The sequence below is a fragment of the Triticum dicoccoides genome, chromosome 3A (genome assembly GCF_002162155.2).
Source record: "Triticum dicoccoides isolate Atlit2015 ecotype Zavitan chromosome 3A, WEW_v2.0, whole genome shotgun sequence".
NCBI classification, from domain to species: Eukaryota; Viridiplantae; Streptophyta; class Magnoliopsida; order Poales; family Poaceae; genus Triticum; species Triticum dicoccoides.
In genome coordinates this window covers 517,505,923-517,524,224 of record NC_041384.1, presented here as the reverse complement: position 1 = coordinate 517,524,224, position 18,302 = coordinate 517,505,923, and the positions used below count along the sequence as shown (strand labels likewise).

At 42.8% G+C, this 18,302-nt stretch overlaps 1 protein-coding gene across 1 annotated transcript in view; it reads left to right on the top strand.

Annotated features, from left to right (window-relative positions):
* The window catches only part of LOC119268898, a 3,888-nt gene extending 1,458 nt beyond the window's left edge, over positions 1 to 2,430 (top strand). The window contains exon 2 of the mRNA XM_037550613.1: positions 1,471 to 2,430. Within this exon, the coding sequence (XP_037406510.1) occupies positions 1,471 to 2,152 (682 nt within the window). The 3' untranslated portion in view covers positions 2,153 to 2,430. The remainder of the gene's footprint in view (positions 1 to 1,470) is intronic.
* Positions 2,431 to 18,302: the final 15,872 nt, after the last annotated feature.

Here is an 18,302-nt window from a genome sequence, read left to right as displayed (position 1 = left end):
TTAGCTGTCATTCACCTCGGCGTCCCTGTCTCCACCTCAAGTCGCATTCTTCGAATATCGGGTAACGCGTGTTGCAATTTTAGGCAACTTGCCAATGACAAAACTCACAAAAAATAACCTGCCAATACCAAACGGATGCTAAATAAGTTGTTTTGTCTTTGTGGTTAAAATGTGTCACGTGCAGTCTTTTCTATAAAAACGTATCTTGTGACGTTTTCAAAAATAGGTTTTCGCCAATGTGAGAACTAAGAACCGGAAAATGATCGGATTCTCCTAGATTTCAAATTGAAGCGAACGGCTCAAGTACACCACCATGTTAATCCTCGGGTTTTGGTGAATTTATAAGGTCATGTGAACAATGCCTGTATACTATACAAAGGTGCAACATAAAAGCGCAACGCTTAAACCTTGATACTTGACCATTTGGCCAATACTCTTCTATAGGGGGGAAGCAAGGTAGCACATCTTAGATGCCTTGCAGATAATTCATGCCATACCCCCATCTTAGAACCTCAGGTTGAGTGACCCGAATCTAATTTGTGCACTTCTCGTCGTAGAAAACTCGAAGAGAATTCCCCGTCTATGCACCCTAGGGAACATTTTGCTTTGCTTTGGCCCGTCATTCCTTTCATTATTGGTTGCCAGCTCTTAGATGCCTTGCAGATAATTCATGCCAAACCACGTATCGGTATTGGCATAATCACCTGATGAAAGTATTGCAACAATGCGTTTTGGATTATTTTTGCTAGGGTGCTGCCATGGGAGCCCATGGGTCATTTCTCCTTGGATTGAATCGGGTGCAACAGTGAAAAGTTTAATACTACTACCACCACGTAGCAGGGAGGAGGGTACTGGCTTGTCCCAATCGAAGTCTCTGTTCACCCATCTTTGGAGAGCAAAACAAGTCCAGAATATGTTATCGTTTTGCTATCCGACCAGCTGTCAAGTTTTGGTTTCATGCGTGAGAACCTTCACTGTCAGTGCAGCGCTCAGATCCATGTCGACTTGCGTGTTTAAGATAGCTTAAAGAGACAGGAATTCACTCGTAGCTAGGTTAGCTTGATTGAAATACTAGGCTGTAGGGCTGTGGAACATCCACCATGATCAGATTATTCAGATAGACAGACAAAGACACCAACCGGGCATGTGACGGACTTACCGACCTGCTGCTGCTGCTAGCTACCTCATTAATTTGCTGCTGCTGCGTATTTCTGATCTGTAGGCTCATTAGCTGGTCCAGAATCTTGCATACATTATCATGTCGACGGCTCCATGATCGCCATTACCTATTGTTTCTTTGTTTGTACTACTGCCCACACTTGGCGCCACGGCATTAACTGCTGTCAGCTACTACTACGTAGTGTACTGCTCTAAATTATTGTTACCGCTTAATAAGTAAATACTGTGCTGGCCGTGCATGCACTTGTGCGTTTCAACTGAGCTAACCACGTGCATGTGCATCTTGACCAGATCTCTGACGTCGGAATCGTCCATGACCCGGAGCCCCAGCCGGAGGCTGCGATCGTGGCTGAGCACGCTGCACGGCGACGGGGACAAGCGTGCGCAGCGCGACCAGCGCAAGGGGTGGATGGTGACCATCCACGACCTCTCCGGCTCCCCGGTGGCGGCGGCGTCCATGGTCACCCCGTTCGTGCCGTCCCCGGGCTCCGGCCGCGTCTCCCGCGCCAACCCGGGCGCCTGGCTCATCCTCCAGCCCACCGGCGCCGGTGCGTCCAGCTGGAAGCCGTGGGCGCGGCTGGAGGCGTGGCGGGAGCGCGGCCCCGTCGACGCGCTCGGCTACCGCCTCGAGCTCGTCTTCGACTCGGGCCCCGTCGAGTGCGCCGTCCCCATCGCCCAGTCGTCCATCAGCGCCAAGCGCGGCGGCCAGTTCGTGATCGACCCGGCCACGTTCCCCGAGGGCTCCGCCGGCGGTGCGTGGCCGTTCGCCGGCGGGTTCGTGATGGGCTCGACGGTGGAGGGCGAGGGGAAGGCCAGCCGGCCCACCGTGCAGGTCGGCGTGCAGCACGTGGCGTGCATGGGCGACGTGGCCGTGTTCATCGCGCTGTCGGCTGCCGTCGATCTCTGCATGGACGCATGCAAGCTCTTCTCGCACAGGCTCAGGAAGGAGCTGTGCCAGGACCAAGACGACTAGTCTTGGTCGTCTCTCGTCTTGGTCGTCTTGGGCTTGACTCTTGTGAAGGTGATGGCCTGTGGCTGTTTTTTTAGTTTAGGCTGGGTCGGATCACAAGAACAGATCGAACGAGTGTGTGCTTATTCTTTCGTTGAGATATTCCTTCGATTCTTTGTAGTATAATAAGTAAGTCTATGCAGCTGTAGTATTCAGTGTCGTGCCTGATCGATTCATTTGGAATGTTCAATCATGTTGAGATGAGCATTCATAAACGGAAATGCGCAGGGGCACTTAAGTGTGGGGCATTCATCTGCCAAGTACTGCCGTCCGCTTGTTTTGCCTCCCGATTCTCGCAGTAGTTCATTCCCGCACGAGGGTACAGTAAAAGAAATCCCACAAAAGGTCTCAAGCTTCAATGATGAAACTTACGTTTTTTGCAACTAAAACTGTCAAGTTTCAATCGAGTTTCAAATAAGATCTAAAACTGCCAAGTTCCAGAGATGTAAATTCAATCAATTTTTTCTGTCGGTCGTAGCCACAAAATAATTCATTTTTATCGGTCGTTCGTACCAAGTTTTAGTATTTTTAAAGTCATCATAGTATATACAAAATGGATCTTATTTAAAGCACTGGCCAAGAAAAACACGAATATGAAACATAACTTATTTTGGAATTTTCATTTAAAATATATAAACTTTAAAAATCGGAAGCCAAAATAAAAACAGGCACGGGGTACATGCATGCCTTTGCACTTGTGTGCCACAAATCTTCTCCCTATTCATAAACAGTTTATAAAACCTTTCTTCTTTAATATATAATATGCACACTCGTGTATATTCGAGAAAAAAAAAACCTTTCAAACCAAGTCGCCACTTTAACTTGTGTGAGTCGCCGGGGATGGGAGAAAACCTACTTGCCCAGCTAGCGGAAGCTATGTACAGGAAATTTTGCCATGCATTTTTTGCCCTTCACGTCTCCCCCTACCCCAGGTTCCCATGATAAAGTTATTATACTTGGATATATTGGGCTTTGTGATAGCTTACCACATAAGCCATGGGGTAGGTCCCATGATAAAATTTGAAAATTATTTGTCATGGTATAAGTAATATATTTTTCATTGTCTAATTAAATAAACTGCCATGGTCATAAACAATAAAAATGCCATGGTAGCTACAAATAAAACTACCTTGATTTAATTTACAAAAAGCCATGGTCTAACTAGTGAAATTGCCATCGAACACACACACACACACACACACACACACACACACACACACACGCACGCACGCACGCACGCACACACACACACACACACACACACACACACACACACACACATATATAAAATAAAATTGCACATGCAAAATTTAGAGAAAATGTTCTCTAAAACCATTTCAACTTTTGAAAAAATTGTAATAGGGACAAGGCAAATGTACAAGTTTGATTCGTATTGAAAAAAGATGGAAACGTTAGGAGATTTAACCTTTGAAAGGATGACAAAATTTAGGAATTCGCCATGGTCTAAAGAATAAAAATTGCCATGTGTTTGGGCCACATAATTGTTAAATTTTCCATGATCTAATTAATAAAATTGTCATGGTCTAAAGAATAAAAACTTGCCATGGTACCAAAAAATAAAACTAACATGGTCTGATTAATAATTTTGCCATGGTCTAATTAATAAAATTGCCATGGTCTAATTAATAAAATTGCCATGGTCTAAAATGGTTATAGAATGTAAAAAAATGTTTGTGTAATTTACAAAAAAATATATTACCATTTAAAAAAGGTTCACATATTTAAAACATATTCGTGACATTTTCAGAAAAATGTTTATACAATGAAATGATCACGTAGTTTAGAAAAAGTTTGTATCATTCAAAAAATTATTTAACGTGTATTTGAAAAACATTTAACACGTATTTTAATAAATGTTTCAATAAATTTCTTACAAAAATGTTAATCGTGTATGTAAAAAATGTTCAACGTGTATCAAAAAACTGTTGCATGTGTATACAGAAAATGTACAATGAACAAAGTTGACATGTATTTGAAAATAAAAACCAAACAAAACTGGTACAGAAAAAAAGAAAAAAAGAGAAAGATAAAACATTAAACCAGCTAAATAAAATGAGAAAAAACCCACAAAAAGACGAACAGAAAAAGGAAATCCGAAGCGAAAGCACGACGCTACCTGCACATGCATGAAAACCGCCTGCTTGACCAGTCTGTTTCACGGGATTGCTGATAGCGAGACAAACAAAGTTTTGTCTCGCAGTAAATGATAAATAGCCCTGGTGGGTGAATAATCGCTCGTTAACATACAAGCGTGCTTTTTTAAGAAGGAAGATGATGACTGCCGAAGAAAATGGACAAGTTTGCTGCCTCTTATGGGCTGGATTGGGTCAATTAGATTGAATAGATGGTTTGAGATGCCACAAAATGTTGTGACGTAACGTAAACACGTGTCTTGTATAGTACTAACGAGTTTAATTAGGTGCTCGTGAAACTTAGTAGCTTGTTCATTAAGCTGAACGAGCTAAATCAATGATTGGTACTGTTCAATAAGAATCGAACTACGAGCTTAACAGGCCAACCTATCGAGCACTCATTAAGCTCGCGAGCTATGAGGTTTGGTCCAACCTTATGTGACGCTTGTCACAACCCAGGAGTTTTCTGCATTTTTAGTTCATTCATTTTTTCTTCAAAATGTTTTATCTCTTGAACCGCGTGTTCACATTACGAACCGTTTTCACCGTTGTGTTTCTTGCATCGAGATCATAGATAGATTTTCTGTTAATAGGTTTGGCCGATTTTTTCTGAAAAAAAATCAAAAATAAAAAAACTATAAAGAAAAAGAAAACTAAAAAAGTGAAAACCAAAAATACATAGGTGCCTTTCACCACTTTTTGGGAAGCACCCCCGTGCGCTTTTTCAATTTTCAAGAAGCACAACTGTGCTTCACGGCTGCTTTTCACTTTCCAAAAAGCACTTGTGCTTCACGTAGAAGTGCAATTATACTTTTCACTTTTCAAGAAGCACATATGTGCTTCACGTCAAAGCATAGCCGTGCTTTTCTGTGAAACACAACAGCGCTTTTCACTTTGGGTTAGCACAACTCTGCTTCAGGGAAAAGCACAACTTTGCTTCATAGTGAAATATACCGTGTTTTTCCACATAGTGTGTTTCAGGCAACGAAAAAATTAGCACGCTACAAGATATAGCGCGGCCCTTCTCGAGATGCTACACAAGTTATAATGTGCTAATAGCGTGCTATATTTCAAAATAGTGTCTTCAAGTTTTTCAAATATATCACACAATTCAAGGATTTCATCGGCTAAATAATTGTCCAGGAGTAATACATGCATAACCAACTAACCAAATACAAGAAGCAGCATCGCGCACTCCCCATTTCCTCCGGACGCGGCTCGTCTGACGTACGGCCCACATACTGACGTGTGGGCCTAGACCCACCCGTCAGCGGTCCAACGGCAGGGGGTCGTACGTTAGGGGATCCAGCTCCATTTCCTCCATGGCTGCACCCTCTCGTCTCCTTCCCATGGTAGATGCAAGAAGTAGGCGTTGCCTGCTGTCGGCGTTATGGGAACGGGGTTCCCAGACTTGCCTTTCTGCTGCCCGTGGCGTGGCTACACCAACGGCCCTGTACGGCCCATCTTCACCAGCAAACACTCAAGACCCTCGCAAGGGGTCAAGCCTCGCAAGGCGGACGACGCAAGACCTCCTTAGGGGCGGCCTCACCAGGCTGGCTCGTGAGGGGCGGAGAGATCAAGGCAAGGGACACCTCGCGAGGTTTGCGTGACGCAAGCCATAACGACTGGAGCCAGGCGGGCGCCAGGGCGCGCAATGTCCTCGTTTCCTCTTTGGTGCTAAAGGACAAGCGTAGGCGAGGAGTCCCGAGGCATCAGGCAAATGTTTTCATATCGGTGCAACAAGACCGAGACCAGCAGGACGGAGGTCACCGTGGAGCTCAAGACGGCGTCACCACCAGAGTCTTTGGCAGGCGAAGACTACTTTTGTCAGGATAACTTGTACTAGTTGTCTCCCTTCAAATTGGCCATTGTGGGATCCCTTCCCGCTCAATATTTGGAAAAGGACCCGGGCCTATATATATAGGGCTAGCCACCACCGTAGGGGGGCATCGAATTCTGATCTAGAGGCTCATCTAGAAGGAGAGAATCCCCAACCACACAAGCTCACCAAACACAAGAACACCTCTCCTCAGGAGGTTGTTCTTCCCTTGTAACTGTTCATTCTCAGCCCAAGAGGCAATCCACCACACCAAATTGGAGTGGGGTATTACACCACAATGGTGGCCCAAACCAGTATAAATCTTGTGTCTCTCGTTCTTTGGGTTCATCGAGCTAGACCGCGAGATCATAGGAGTGTGCGAGCTAGAGAGGGGGAGTGATGTTTGTGCGCACCCCAGTGTTCGAACCTCAAGGGTTTTGCCGAAACCCGAAATCTGACATTTGGCGCGCCAGGTAGGAATGCGCTTAAGCTTTCCTATTCGTCAATCCGCGCTTCAGCACTCCACCAAGTTCATGGCCGGCGCTCGCCGGGCCGGCGCTAAGCGCCGGGCCGCCCTCGCCGCCCGCGTCGCTCGGACAGCCCCCGTCGGCGGGCCTTCCCGTCGTTCTCCGTCACCCGCCGCCAACGCCGCCACCGACCCGGCGGCAAACGAGCAACAAGCCTCTTCACTGACCCCTCCATGCGCCGTGACAGCCGCACCACCACCCCGTCGCTGACTCCGGCCGGCTCATCATCCGACGCTTGCCGCGCCCCCACGGACGCGCAGGCCGCGCTGCTCATGGCACGCGAGCTCCCGCGCTACCGCTCGGTCGACAACTGATACGTCCATTTTGCATCATGCTTTTATATCGATATTTATTGCATTATGGGCTGTTATTACACATTATGTCACAATACTTATGCCTATTCTCTCTCATTTTACAAGGTTTACATAAAGAGGGAGAATGCCGGCAGCTGGGATTCTGGGCTGGAAAAGGAGCAAATATTAGAGACCTATTCTGCACAGCTCCAAAAGCCCTGAAACTTCACGGAAGACGTTTTTAGAATATATAAAAAATACTAAGTGCAAGAAGTTCACCAGGGGGGCCACACCCTTCCCACGAGGGTGGGGGCGCGCCCCCTACCTCGTGGCCCCCCTGGCGGCCCTCCGATGGCCATCTTCTACTATATGGAGTCTTTTGATGAGGAAAAAAAAATCATAAACCATCTCCTCGGACGAAACTCAGCCGGCACGAGGCGGAACCTTGGCGGATCCAATCTAGGGCTCCGGCAGAGCTGTTCTGCCGGGGAAACTTCCCTCCGGGAGGGGGAAATCATCGCCATCGTCATCACCAACGCGCCTATCATCAGGAGAGGGCAATCTCCATCAACATCTTCATCAGCACCATATCTTCTCAAAACCCTAGTTCATCTCTTGTATCCAATTCTTGTCTCCAAGTCCAGGATTGGTACTAGTAGGTTGCCAGTAGTGTTAATTACTCCTTGTAGTTGATGCTAGTTGGTTTATTTGGTGGAAGATCATATGTTCAGATCCTATATGCATATTAATACCCCTCTAATTATGAACATGAATATGCTTTGTGAGTAGTTACGTTTGTTCCTGAGGACATGGGAGAAGTCTTGCTATTAGTAGTCATGTGAATTTCGTTCAATATTTTGATGAGATGTATGTTGTCTCTCCTCCAGTGGTGTTATGTGAACGTCGATTACATGACAATTCACCATTATTTGGGCCTAGAGAAAGGCATTGGGAAGTAATAAGTAGATGATGGGTTGCTAGAGTGACAGAAGCTTAAACCCTAGTTTATGTGTTGCTCCGTAAGGGGCTGATTTGGATCCCATATGTTTCATGCTATGGTTAGGTTTACCTTAATACTTTTGTTGTACTTGCGGATGCTTGCAATAGAGGTTAATCATAAGTGGGATGCTTGTCCAAGTAAGGTCAGTACCCAAGCACCGGTCCACCCACATACCAAATTATCAAAGTACCGAACGCGAGTCATATGAACGTGATGAAAACTAGCTTGACGATATTCCCATGTGTCCACGGGAGCGCTTTTTTCTATATAAGAGTTTGTCCAGGCTTGTCCTTTGCTACAAAAAGGATTGGGCCACCTTGCTGCACTTTATTTACTTTTGTTACTTGTTGCTCGTTACAAATTATCCTATCACAAAACTATCTGTTACCACTTATTTCAGTACTTGCAGAGAATACCTTGCTAGAAATCGCTTATCATTTCCTTCTGCTCCTCGTTGGGTTCGACACTCTTACTTATTAAAAGGACTACGATAGATCCCCTATACTTGTGGGTCATCAAGACTCTTTTCTGGCGCCGATGCCGGGGAGTGAAGCGCCTTTGGTAGGTGGAATTTGGTAAGGAAAAACTTATATAGTGTGCTGAAATCTACTGTCACTTGTTACTATGGAAAGTAATCCTCTGAGGGGCTTGTTCGGGGTATCTTCACCCCGAACAGTAGAGCAAAGAGTTACTCCTCAACCTACTGAACCTACTGAAAATGAAAATGTCTGCTTTGAAATTCCTTCGGGTATGATAGAAAAACTGCTAGCTAATCCTTTTGCAGGAGATGGAACAGACAATCCTGATGAGCACCTAATATATGTGGATGAAGTTTGTGGATTATTTAAGCTTGCAGGTGTACCCGAAGATGTTATTAAGAAGAAGGTCTTCCCTTTATCTTTGAAGGAAGATGCATTGACATGGTATAGGCTATGTGATGATACGGGGTCATGGAACTACAAACGATTGAAATTGGAATTTCATCAGAAGTTTTATCCTATGCATCTTGTTCATCATGATCGCAATTATATATATAATTTTTGGCCTCGCGAAGAAGAAAGCATCGCTCAAGCTTGGGGGAGGCTTAAATCAATGTTATATTTATGCCCCAATCATGAGCTCTCAAGAGAAATGATTATTCAAAAAATTTATGCTCGGCTTTCTAATTGCAATCGCACCATGCTCGATACTTCTTGCGCTGGCTCTTTTATGATGAAGACTATTGAATTCAAATGGGATTTATTGGAAAGAATTAAATGCAACTCTGAAGATTGGGATCTCGACGAAGGTAAGGAGTCATGTATGACACCTAAGTTTGATTGTGTTAAATCTTTTATGGATACCGACGTTTTCCGTAAATTTAGCACTAAATATGGACTTGACTCTGAAATAGTAGCTTCTTTCTATGAATCTTTTGCTACTCATGTTGATCTCCCTAGGGAGAAGTGGTTTAAATATCATCCTCCCATAGAAGTAAAAGTAGCTGCACCAATTAAAGTTGAAGAAAAGACTGTCACTTATAATGATCCTATTGTTCCTACCGCTTATGTTGAGAAACCACCTTTTCCTGTTAGGATAAAGGATCATGCTAAAGCTTCAACTGTGGTTCGTAAAAGCAATATTAAAACTTATACACCTCTTGAGCAAATTAAAGTTGAACCTGATATTGCTATTGTTAAAGATCTCTTGTCTGATAATATTGATGGGCATGTTATTCATTTCCTTGATGAGACTGCTAGAATTGCTAAACCTTGTGCAAAAGATAAAAATAGACCTGTGGTAGGCATGCCTATTATTTCTGTTAAAATAGAAGATCACGGTTATCATGGCTTATGCGATATGGGTGCTAGTGCTAGTGCCATACCTTTTGACTTATACAAAGAAATCATGCATGATATTGCACCTGCTGAGATAGAAGATATTGATGTCACAATTAAATTTGCCAATAGAGATACTATTTCACCAATGGGAATTGTTAGAGATGTTGAAGTCTTGTGTGGGAAAACTAAATATCCTGCTGATTTTCTTGTTCTTGGTTCCCCACAAGATAGCTTTTGTCCCATTATATTTGGTAGACCCTTCTTGAACACTGTTAATGCTAAGATAGATTGCAAAAAGGATGTTGTTACTATCGATTTAGATGATATGTCTCATGAATTTAATTTCTCTAAATTTAGTAGAAAACATCATGAAGAAGAATTACCTATTAAGAATGAAATTATTGGTCTTGCTTCTATTGCTGTACCTCCTAGTGATCCTTTAGAACAATATTTGCTAGACCATGAAAATGATATGTTTATGAATGAAAGAAGGGAAATAGATGAAGTATTCTTTAAACAGGAACCTATTCTGAAACACAATTTTCCTGTTGAAATCCTAGGGGATCCTCCTCCACCCAAGGGTGATCCCATGTTTGAGCTTAAACCGTTGCCTGATACTCTTAAATATGCTTATCTTGATGAGAAAAAGATATATCATGTTATTATTAGTGCTAACCTTTCAGAGCATGAGGAAGAGAAATTATTGAAAACTCTGAAGAAGCACTGTGCTGCTATTGGGTATACTCTTGATGATCTTAAGGGCATTAGTCCCACTCTATATCAACATAAAATAAATTTGGAAGAAGATGCTAAACCAGTTCGTGATCATCAACGACGGCTGAATCCTAAAATGAAAGAAGTGGTAAGAAAGGAAATACTAAAGCTCCTTGAGGCAGGTATAATCTATCCCGTTGCTGGTAGTCAGTGGGTAAGTCATGTCCATTGTGTCCCTAAGAAGGGAGGTATTACTGTCGTTCCTAATGATAAAGATGAATTGATTCCTCAAAGAATTATTACAGGATGGTAATTGATTTCCGCAAATTAAATAAGGTCACTAAAAAGGATCATTACCCCTTACCTTTTATCGATCAAATGCTAGAAAGATTATCCAAACATACACATTTTTGCTTTCTAGATGGTTATTCTGGTTTCTCTCAAATACCTGTGTCAGCCAAGGATCAATCAAAGACTACTTTTACTTGCCCTTTTGGTACTTTTGCTTATAGACGTATGCCTTTTGGTTTATGTAATGCACCTACTACCTTTCAAAGATGCATGATGGCTATATTCGCTGGCTTTTGTGAAAAGATTTGTGAGGTTTTCATGGACGATTTCTCCATCTATGGATCTTCTTTTGATGATTGCTTGAGCAACCTTGATCGAGTTTTGCAGAGATGTGAAGAAACTAATCTTGTCTTGAATTGGGAAAAGTGCCACTTTATGGTTAATGAAGGTATTGTCTTGGGACATAAAGTTTCTGAAAGAGGTATTGAAGTTGATAAAGCAAAGGTTGATGCTATTGAAAAGATGCCATGCCCCAAGGACATCAAAGGTATAAGAAGTTTCCTTGGTCACGCCAGATTTTATAGGAGGTTCATTAAGGACTTCTCAAAAATTTCTCGGCCTCTGACTAATTTATTACAAAAAGATATACCATTTGTCTTTGATGATAATTGTGTAGAAGCATTTGAAATACTTAATAAAGCATTGATCTCTGCACCTATTGTTCAGCCACCTGATTGGAATTTACCCTTTGAAATTATGTGTGATGCTAGTGATTATGTTGTAGGTGCTGTTCTAGGGCAAAGAGTTGATAAGAAATTAAATGTTATTCAATATGCTAGTAAAACCCTAGACAATGCTCAAAGAAATTATGCTACTACTAAAAAAGAATTCTTAGTAGTTGTATTTGCTTGTGATAAGTTCAGACCTTATATTGTTGATTCTAAAGTAACTATTCACATTGATCATGTTGCTATTAAATATCTTATGGAAAAGAAAGATGCTAAACCTAGACTTATTAGATGGGTTCTCTTGCTACAAGAATTTGACTTACATATTGTTGATAGAAAGGGAGCTGAGAACCCCGTTGCAGACAACTTGTCTAGGTTAGAAAGTGTGCTTGATGACCCACTACCTATTGATGATAGCTTTCCTGATGAGCAATCAAGTGTCATAAATGCTTCTCATACTACTCCATGGTATGTTGATTATGCTAATTACATTGTTGCCAAATTCATACCACCTAGTCTCACATACCAGCAAAAGAAAAAGTTCTTCTATGATTTGAGGCATTACTTTTGGGATGACCCACATCTTTATAAAGAAGGAGTAGATGGTGTTATTAGACGTTGTGTACCTGAGCATGAACAGGAACAGATCCTACGCAAGTGTCACTCCGAAGCTTATGGAGGACACCATGCTAGAGATAGAACTACACATAAGGTATTGCAATATGGTTTTTATTTGCGTACTCTCTTCAAGGATGCCCGTAAGTTTGTCTTATCTTGTGATGAATGTCAAAGAATTGGTAATATTACTAGATGTCAAGAAATGCCTATGAACTATTCACTCATTATTGAAGCATTTGATGTTTGGGGCTTTGACTATATGTGACCTTTTCCTACCTCTAATGGATATACACATATTTTAGTTGTTGTTGATTACGTTACTAAGTGAGTAGAAGCTATTCCAACTAGTAGTGCTGATCATAACACTTCTATTAAAATGCTTAAAGAAGTTATTTTTCCAAGATTTGGAGTCCCTAGATATTTAATGACTGATGGTGATTCACATTTTATTCATGGTGCTTTCTGTAAAATGCTTGCTAAGTATGATGTTAATCATAGAATTGCATCCCCTTATCACTCTCAGTCTAGTGGTCAAGTAGAATTGAGTAATAGAGAGCTCAAATTTATTTTGCAAAAGACTGTCAATAGGTCTAGAAAGAATTGGTCCAAGAAACTTGATGATGCATTATGGGCCTATAGAACTGCATATAAAAATCCTATGGGTATGTCTCCGTATAAAATGGTTTATGGAAAAGCATGTCATTTACCTCTTGAACTAGAACACAAAGCATATTGGGCTATTAAAGAGCTCAATTATGATTTTTAAACTTGCCAGTGAGAAGAGGTTATTTGATATTAGCTCACTCGATGAATGGAGAACCCAAGCCTAAGAAAATGCCAAGTTGTTCAAAGAAAAGGTTAAAAGATGGCATGATAAAAGGATACAAAAGCGTGAGTTTAATGTAGGTGATTATGTATTGCTATACAACTCCCGTTTAAGATTTTTTGCAGGAAAACTTCTCTCTAAATGGGAAGGTCCTTACGTTATCGAGGAGGTCCATCGTTCTGGTGCCATAAAAATCAACAACTTCGAAGGCACAAATCCGAAGGCGGTGAACGGTCAAAGAATCAAACATTATATCTCAGGTAATCCCATAAATGTTGAAACCAATGTTATTAAAACCGTAACCCCGGAGGAATACATAAGGGACACTTTCCGGAACGTTTCAGACTCCGAAAAGGAATAGGAATGTGGTACGGTAAGTAAACCGACTCCAAAACAATTTTTAAGGCAATATTTCTCCGTTTTGGAATATTTAGAAATATAGAAAAATAAGAAGCAGTCCGGGAAGGACACAAGGCCTCCACGAGGGTGGAGGGCGCGCCCTACCCTACTGGGCGCGCCCCCTACCTCGTGGGCACCTCGTGTGCTCTCCGGACTCCGTTTTCGTACACGATACGTATTTTGGTCGGTAAAAATTTATTATATAATCTCCCGGGGGTTTTGACTCCTGTATCACGCAATTATCCTCTGTTTGTGTTTCGAGCTGTTTTTCTGACAGATCCAGGACGTCATGTCATCTTCAAGTGCCCCTCAAGGACCAGTTCTTCGAGAAGGTCATCAACCCCTACCTCACGGAGGTGCTGCAACACCCTCAAACCATTGAAATGCGTGAGGGGATGTTGCACATCCACGATGTTGAGGGACCAAGGAAGACCGGAAGCACAGAGGCAAGGCTCGAGGCATTGGAGCAAGATGTTTTCAAGTGTCAGGAGATGGTGGAGCATGGACTCGATTCCAATCACATTATGATCATGGAGTTCACCAACAACCACAAGCTGGACATTAAGGACATTGGGGAGGCCATCTTCAAGCCTCATGAGAAAATCGAGCACCTCCAAGCCCAGATCTATGACCTGCAAAATCAAAACTGTGAGTATGAATATAGATTCAAGAGGATGAGTTTGGCTGCAGATTTGAGGTTTCAGGAGACTCGATCATCCTTCTATGATGGTGAGCCTATGCCTTGGAAGAAGGACGACAAGCCTACGCCATCAACAAAACCATCACCTTCTCCACCAACAAAGAAGAATTGAGTATCTGGTATGGGAACTCCCCTTGGCAACTGCCAAGCTTGGGGGAGTGCCCCGGTATCATATCATCATCACTTTTATCTTTACCATTTTTCTTAGTTCGATCCTTTTGGTAATATCTTGATCTAGTAGAATAAAGTTTATGGCATGATCTAGTTTTGAGTTCTTCTTTATGATCCCTCTATGTAATCGAGTCTGTGAGCTATATATAATAAAGATTAGTGTTGAGTCAAGGGCTTGATTATTTTGCCATGATCCTAAGTGAATAAAAGAAAAGAGAAAGAATAAAAAAGGAAACAAAGAGATCATATGGATCTTATGGAGAGTAATGAGCTCACATAGAAAAAGTATGATGAATAAAAGTTGTTGAGAGTTGACAAACATAGTCTTGGTCATCATTGCAATTAATAGGAAGTAATAAAGAAAGAGAGGTCTTCACATATAAATATACTATCTTGGACATCTTTTATGATTGTGAGCACTCATTAAAATATGACATGCTAAAGAGTTGACGTTGGACAAGGAAGACAATGTAATGGGTTATGTTTTCTTACATCTGAGATAAATTATATTGTCATGGATCATCCAACACGGTTGAGCTTGTCTTTCCCCCTCATGCTAGCCAAATTCGTCGCACCAAGTAGAGATACTACTTGTGCTTCCAAATACCCTTAAAACCAGTTTTGCCATGAGAGTCCACCATACCTACCTATGGATTGAGTAAGATCCTCCAAGTAAGTTGTTATCGATGCAAGCAATAAAAATTTCTCTCTAAATATGCATGACTTATTAGTGTGGGAGAAAAGAAGCTTTATACGATCGTGTGATAAGGAAGAAATAAAAGCGACAGACTGCATAATAAAGGTCCATATCACAAGTGGCAATATAAAGTGACGTTCTTTCGCATTGAGATTTTGTGCATCCAACCATAAAAGCGCAAGACAACCTCTGCTTCCCTCTGCGAAGGGCCTATCTTTTTCTTTTATCTCCTACCTTGCATAAGAGTCATGGTGATCTTCACCCTTCCTTTTTACATTTTATCCTTTGGCAAGCACAGTGTGTTGGAAAGATCCTGGTATATATGGCTAATTGGATGTGAGTTTTCATGAACTATTATTGTTGACATTACCCTTGAGGTAAAACGTTGGGAGGCAAAACTATAAGCCCCTATCTTTCTCTGTGTCCGATTAATAACTCCATACCCATAAGTACTGCGTGAGTGTCAACAATTGTGAAAGACTATATGATAGTTGAGTATGTGGACTTGCTAAAAAGCTCTTATATATTGACTCTTTCCTATGTTATGATAAATTGCAATTGCTCCAATGACTGAGATTATAGTTTGTTAGTTTTCAATGAAGTTTACGATTCATACTCGAAATTGTGATTGAATTATTACTCTAGCATAAGAAATCATATGACAAGAATTATGTAAGTTGTTGTTCTAAAAATGATCATGATGCCCTCATGTCTGTATTTTACTTTTATCGACACCTCTATCTCCAAACATGTGGACATATTTTTCGATTTCAGCTTTCGCTTGAGGACAAGCGAGGTCTAAGCTTGGGGGAGTTGATACGTCCATTTTGCATCATGCTTTTATATCGATATTTATTACATTATGGGTTGTTATTGCACATTATGTCACAATACTTATGCCTATTCTCTCTTATTTTATAAGGTTTACATAAAGAGGGAGAATGCCGGCAGGTGGGACTCTGGGCTGGAAAAGGAGCAAATATTAAAGACCTATTCTGCACAGCTCCAAAAGTCCTGAAACTTCACGAAAGACGTTTTCAGAATATATAAAAAATACTGAGCGCAAGAAGTTCACCAGGGGGCCACACCCTGCCCACGAGGGTGGGGGCGCGCCCTACCCCCCTAGGCACGCCCCCTACCTCGTGGGCCCCCTGGTGGCCCTCCGATGGCCATCTTCTGCTATATGGAGTCTTTCGATGAGGAAAAAATCATAAGCCATCTCCTCGAACGAAACTCCGCCGCCACGAGGCGGAACCTTGGCGGATCCAATCTAGGGCTCCAGCAGAGCTGTTCTGCCGGGGAAACTTCCCTCCGGGAGGGGCAAATCATCGCCATCGTCATCACCAACGCTCCTCTCATCGGGAGATTGCAATCTCCATCAACATCTTCATCAGCACCATCTCCTCTCAAAACCCTAGTTCATCTCTTGTATCCAATTCTTGTCTCCAAGTCCGGGAATGGTACTAGTAGGTTGCTAGTATTGTTAATTACTCCTTGTAGTTGATGCTAGTTGGTTTATTTGGTGGAAGATCATATGTTCAGATCCTATATGCATGTTAATACCCCTCTGATTATGAACATGAATATGCTTTGTGGGTAGTTATGTTTGTTCCTGAGAACATGGGAGAAGTCTTGCTATTAGTAGTCATGTGAATTTGGTATTTGTTCGATATTTTGATGAGATGTATGTTGTCTCTCCTCTAGTGGTGTTATGTGAACGTCGACTACATGACACTTCACCATTATTTGGGCCTAGAGGAAGGCATTGGGAAGTAATAAGTAGATGATGGGTCGCTAGAGTGACAGAAGCTTAAACCCTAGTTTATGTGTTGCTTCGTAAGGGGCTGATTTGGATCCATATGTTTCATGCTATGGTTAGGTTTACCTTAATACTTTTGTTGTAGTTGCGGTTGCTTGCAATAGAGGTTAATCATAAATGGGATGCTTGTCCAAGTAAGGACATTACCCAAGCACCGGTCCACCCACATACCAAATTATCAAAGTACCGAACGTGAATCATATGAACGTGATGAAAACTAGCTTGACGAATCATATGAACGTCAGCTTTTGGGTAATGACTTAATCACAGAGGCAGAGGAAATGTGCAAAGTCATTCGAGATAACCTCAAAGCAGCCCAATCCTGCCAGAAGACCTACTATGATAGTGAGCACCGTGATTTGGCTTTCAAGATCGGAGATCATATTTACCTCCGCGTCTCTCCTATGAAAGGTACTCGTCGCTTCGGTGTCAAAGGGAAGCTTGCCCCTAGATACGTGGGACCTTTCAAGATTGTCAGGAAGAGAGGCGATCTCGCCTATCAACTCAAGCTTCCTTCAAACTTTGCAAATGTTCATGATGTGTTCCATGTCTCTCAGCTTCGAAAGTGCTTCAAGACTCCTGACCGCACCGTCAACTTCGAGGACATTGAGCTCCAAGAAGATCTCTCTTATCGTGAGCACCCAGTTGCTATTCTCGAAGAGACTGAACGCAAGACTCGCAACAAGTCAATCAAATTCCTCAAAGTCAAGTGGTCACACCATTCCGACCGTGAAGCTACCTGGGAACGCGAGGATCACCTCCGTTATGAGTACCCAGCGTTCTTTCAGCCCTAGATCTCGAGGCGAGATCCTTTCGTAGTGGTGGAGTGTTGTAACACCCCGGATGTGATTTACCCAATATGTACTCCAACTCTTGCCGTTTCCGGCCTTAAGTTATTTTATTTTCTCGGGTTCGGGTTTTTGTCTCCGTGTGTTGTTGTCATTGTCATGCATCTCATATCATGTCATCATGTACATTGCATTTGCATACGTGTTCATCTCATGCATTCGAGCATTTTCCCCGTTGTCCGTTTTGCATTCCGGCGCTTCGTTCTCCTACGATGGTCTTTTCTACCTTTCTTTCGTGTGTGGGGATTAAACATTTCCGGATTGGACCGAGACTTTCCAAGCGGCCTTGGTTTACTACCGGTAGACCGCCTGTCAAGTTTCGTACCATTTGGACTTCATTTGATACTCCAACGGTTGACCAAGGGACCGAAAAGTCCTCGTGTGTGTTGCAGCCCAACACCCCTCCAAGTTGGCCCAAAACCCACCAAAACCCTCTCCATCATCTAGAGCGTTCGATCACGATCGCGTGGCCAAAAACCGCACCTCATTTGGAATCTCCTAGCTCCCTCTACCTATAAATATGTGATCCCCTCCGAAAATTCCGCAGTCCAAACCCTAGCCCCTCCATCCGCGCGCCGGACACGTCCGGGCCGCGCCGGACGTTTCGCGCCTCCACCCCGCAGCCAACCGGGAGGTGCCACGTGTCCCCGGCCGGCCTCCTCCGCCGTGGCCCGCGGGAGCCCGCATCCGC